The 1,294-nt window shown below is 31.1% G+C and overlaps 1 protein-coding gene across 1 annotated transcript in view; it reads left to right on the top strand.

Moving 5' to 3' along the window:
• Nucleotides 1-1,294, top strand: part of LOC106677132 (acyl-CoA Delta-9 desaturase) — a 28,856-nt gene that overhangs the window by 12,544 nt on the left and 15,018 nt on the right. The window contains exon 2 of the mRNA XM_014414847.2: nt 262-423. Coding sequence (XP_014270333.1) covers nt 262-423 — 162 coding nt within the window. The remainder of the gene's footprint in view (nt 1-261; nt 424-1,294) is intronic.

Below are 1,294 nucleotides of genomic sequence, written 5' to 3'. Positions count from 1 at the left end.
TTTAATTTAGTAATTGTTAATTAAATTATTAATTGTATCACTTGAGATCAATTCATATTGTACTTATCTAGCTTAAAAATTGTATAGCCTCCACAACGCCCTAATAGTCAAAATTGTAATAATTACATTTCACTTATGTCTACCATTTAAGGGGTTATTTTGGTACTGACTGATAGATGTTGTCATCTGGTCGGACCTTATTGGATATAATTTTTTAGATGATTAAAATAAAAAGGAATAATCGATCATTTAATTTTTTAGACGCCATGAATTCCAGAGTGCAAAGCTGTGAAAAGAAATCAGAAGTGAAACCTGAGTTGGTCTGGCCTAATATAGTTGCATTTGCTTTTTTGCATTTAATATGGCTGTACTCATGTTACATTACATTCTCAGGGAAATGCAAAGCAATAACTATAATGTATTGTAAGTAATATTTTTTATTTTTAGTCCGCCAATGTAGTAAACATTTTAATATTTTCTTAACTTTATTTCAATCAACATTTTATGATTATTATTTTACATTGCACATTTTACTCTTGTAGGGCTAAATTTGTATTTTTATTGAAACAAATTTAATACTCGAACAAAATTTCTTATATTATACATATATTGGTGTATGCAACTTGCTCACCCTCCACTGACTCACTACCAGTGATGCGGCGATAGGGATGCGCTGGGATCTCTTGAGCTCTGCTCTACCCCTCACACGTGGGGGATGGAGTGGGCTTAGGGATCCTCAGGTCGATTATGTAAATATTGTGACTAGAGATTACATTATTTTTTTTTTTCATGCACATAGATTGATTATGTTCATTTTCTTTATCCTTCTATTTGTATATATTTTAAGAGTGATTTTATTTTTATTTTTTTTATTTCTTTCATTTAATTTCATTCTTATTTTATTTTATTTTAGTATGAATGTGATAATTTACCACTATTACCTATTGCCCACAACTGTGTGGCAGATTGTAATATCTATCAATTACATAAAGTTTAAAAAAAAAAAAATTGGTGTATGCGTGCTATTATATATTTCTCTTTATTTTATATAACAGTTGGGCTCAAAAGTTCGTAGGCTAACTTAGAAAACAATTTTTGTATACAATTTGATTTTATTATTCAATAGCAGACATTTTTAAAATTTCGAGGCTGGTATACTCTTGTGTACGCTTTGAGGAACCCCGACACAGGGCTGAAATTGTCCAGTGCAGTAAGTGTCAGAATCTTGGCCACACAAAAGCCTACTGCCACCATCAAGCCAGATGTGTTAAATGTGCTGGCTCACATCCATCTG

This window comes from Halyomorpha halys, unplaced genomic scaffold (genome assembly GCF_000696795.3).
Source record: "Halyomorpha halys isolate HHAL.00 unplaced genomic scaffold, Hhal_1.1 Scaffold88.1, whole genome shotgun sequence".
Lineage (NCBI taxonomy): Eukaryota > Metazoa > Arthropoda > Insecta > Hemiptera > Pentatomidae > Halyomorpha > Halyomorpha halys.
The sequence above is the reverse complement of the archived record's forward strand: the minus strand, read 5'-3'. Positions and strand labels throughout refer to the sequence as shown.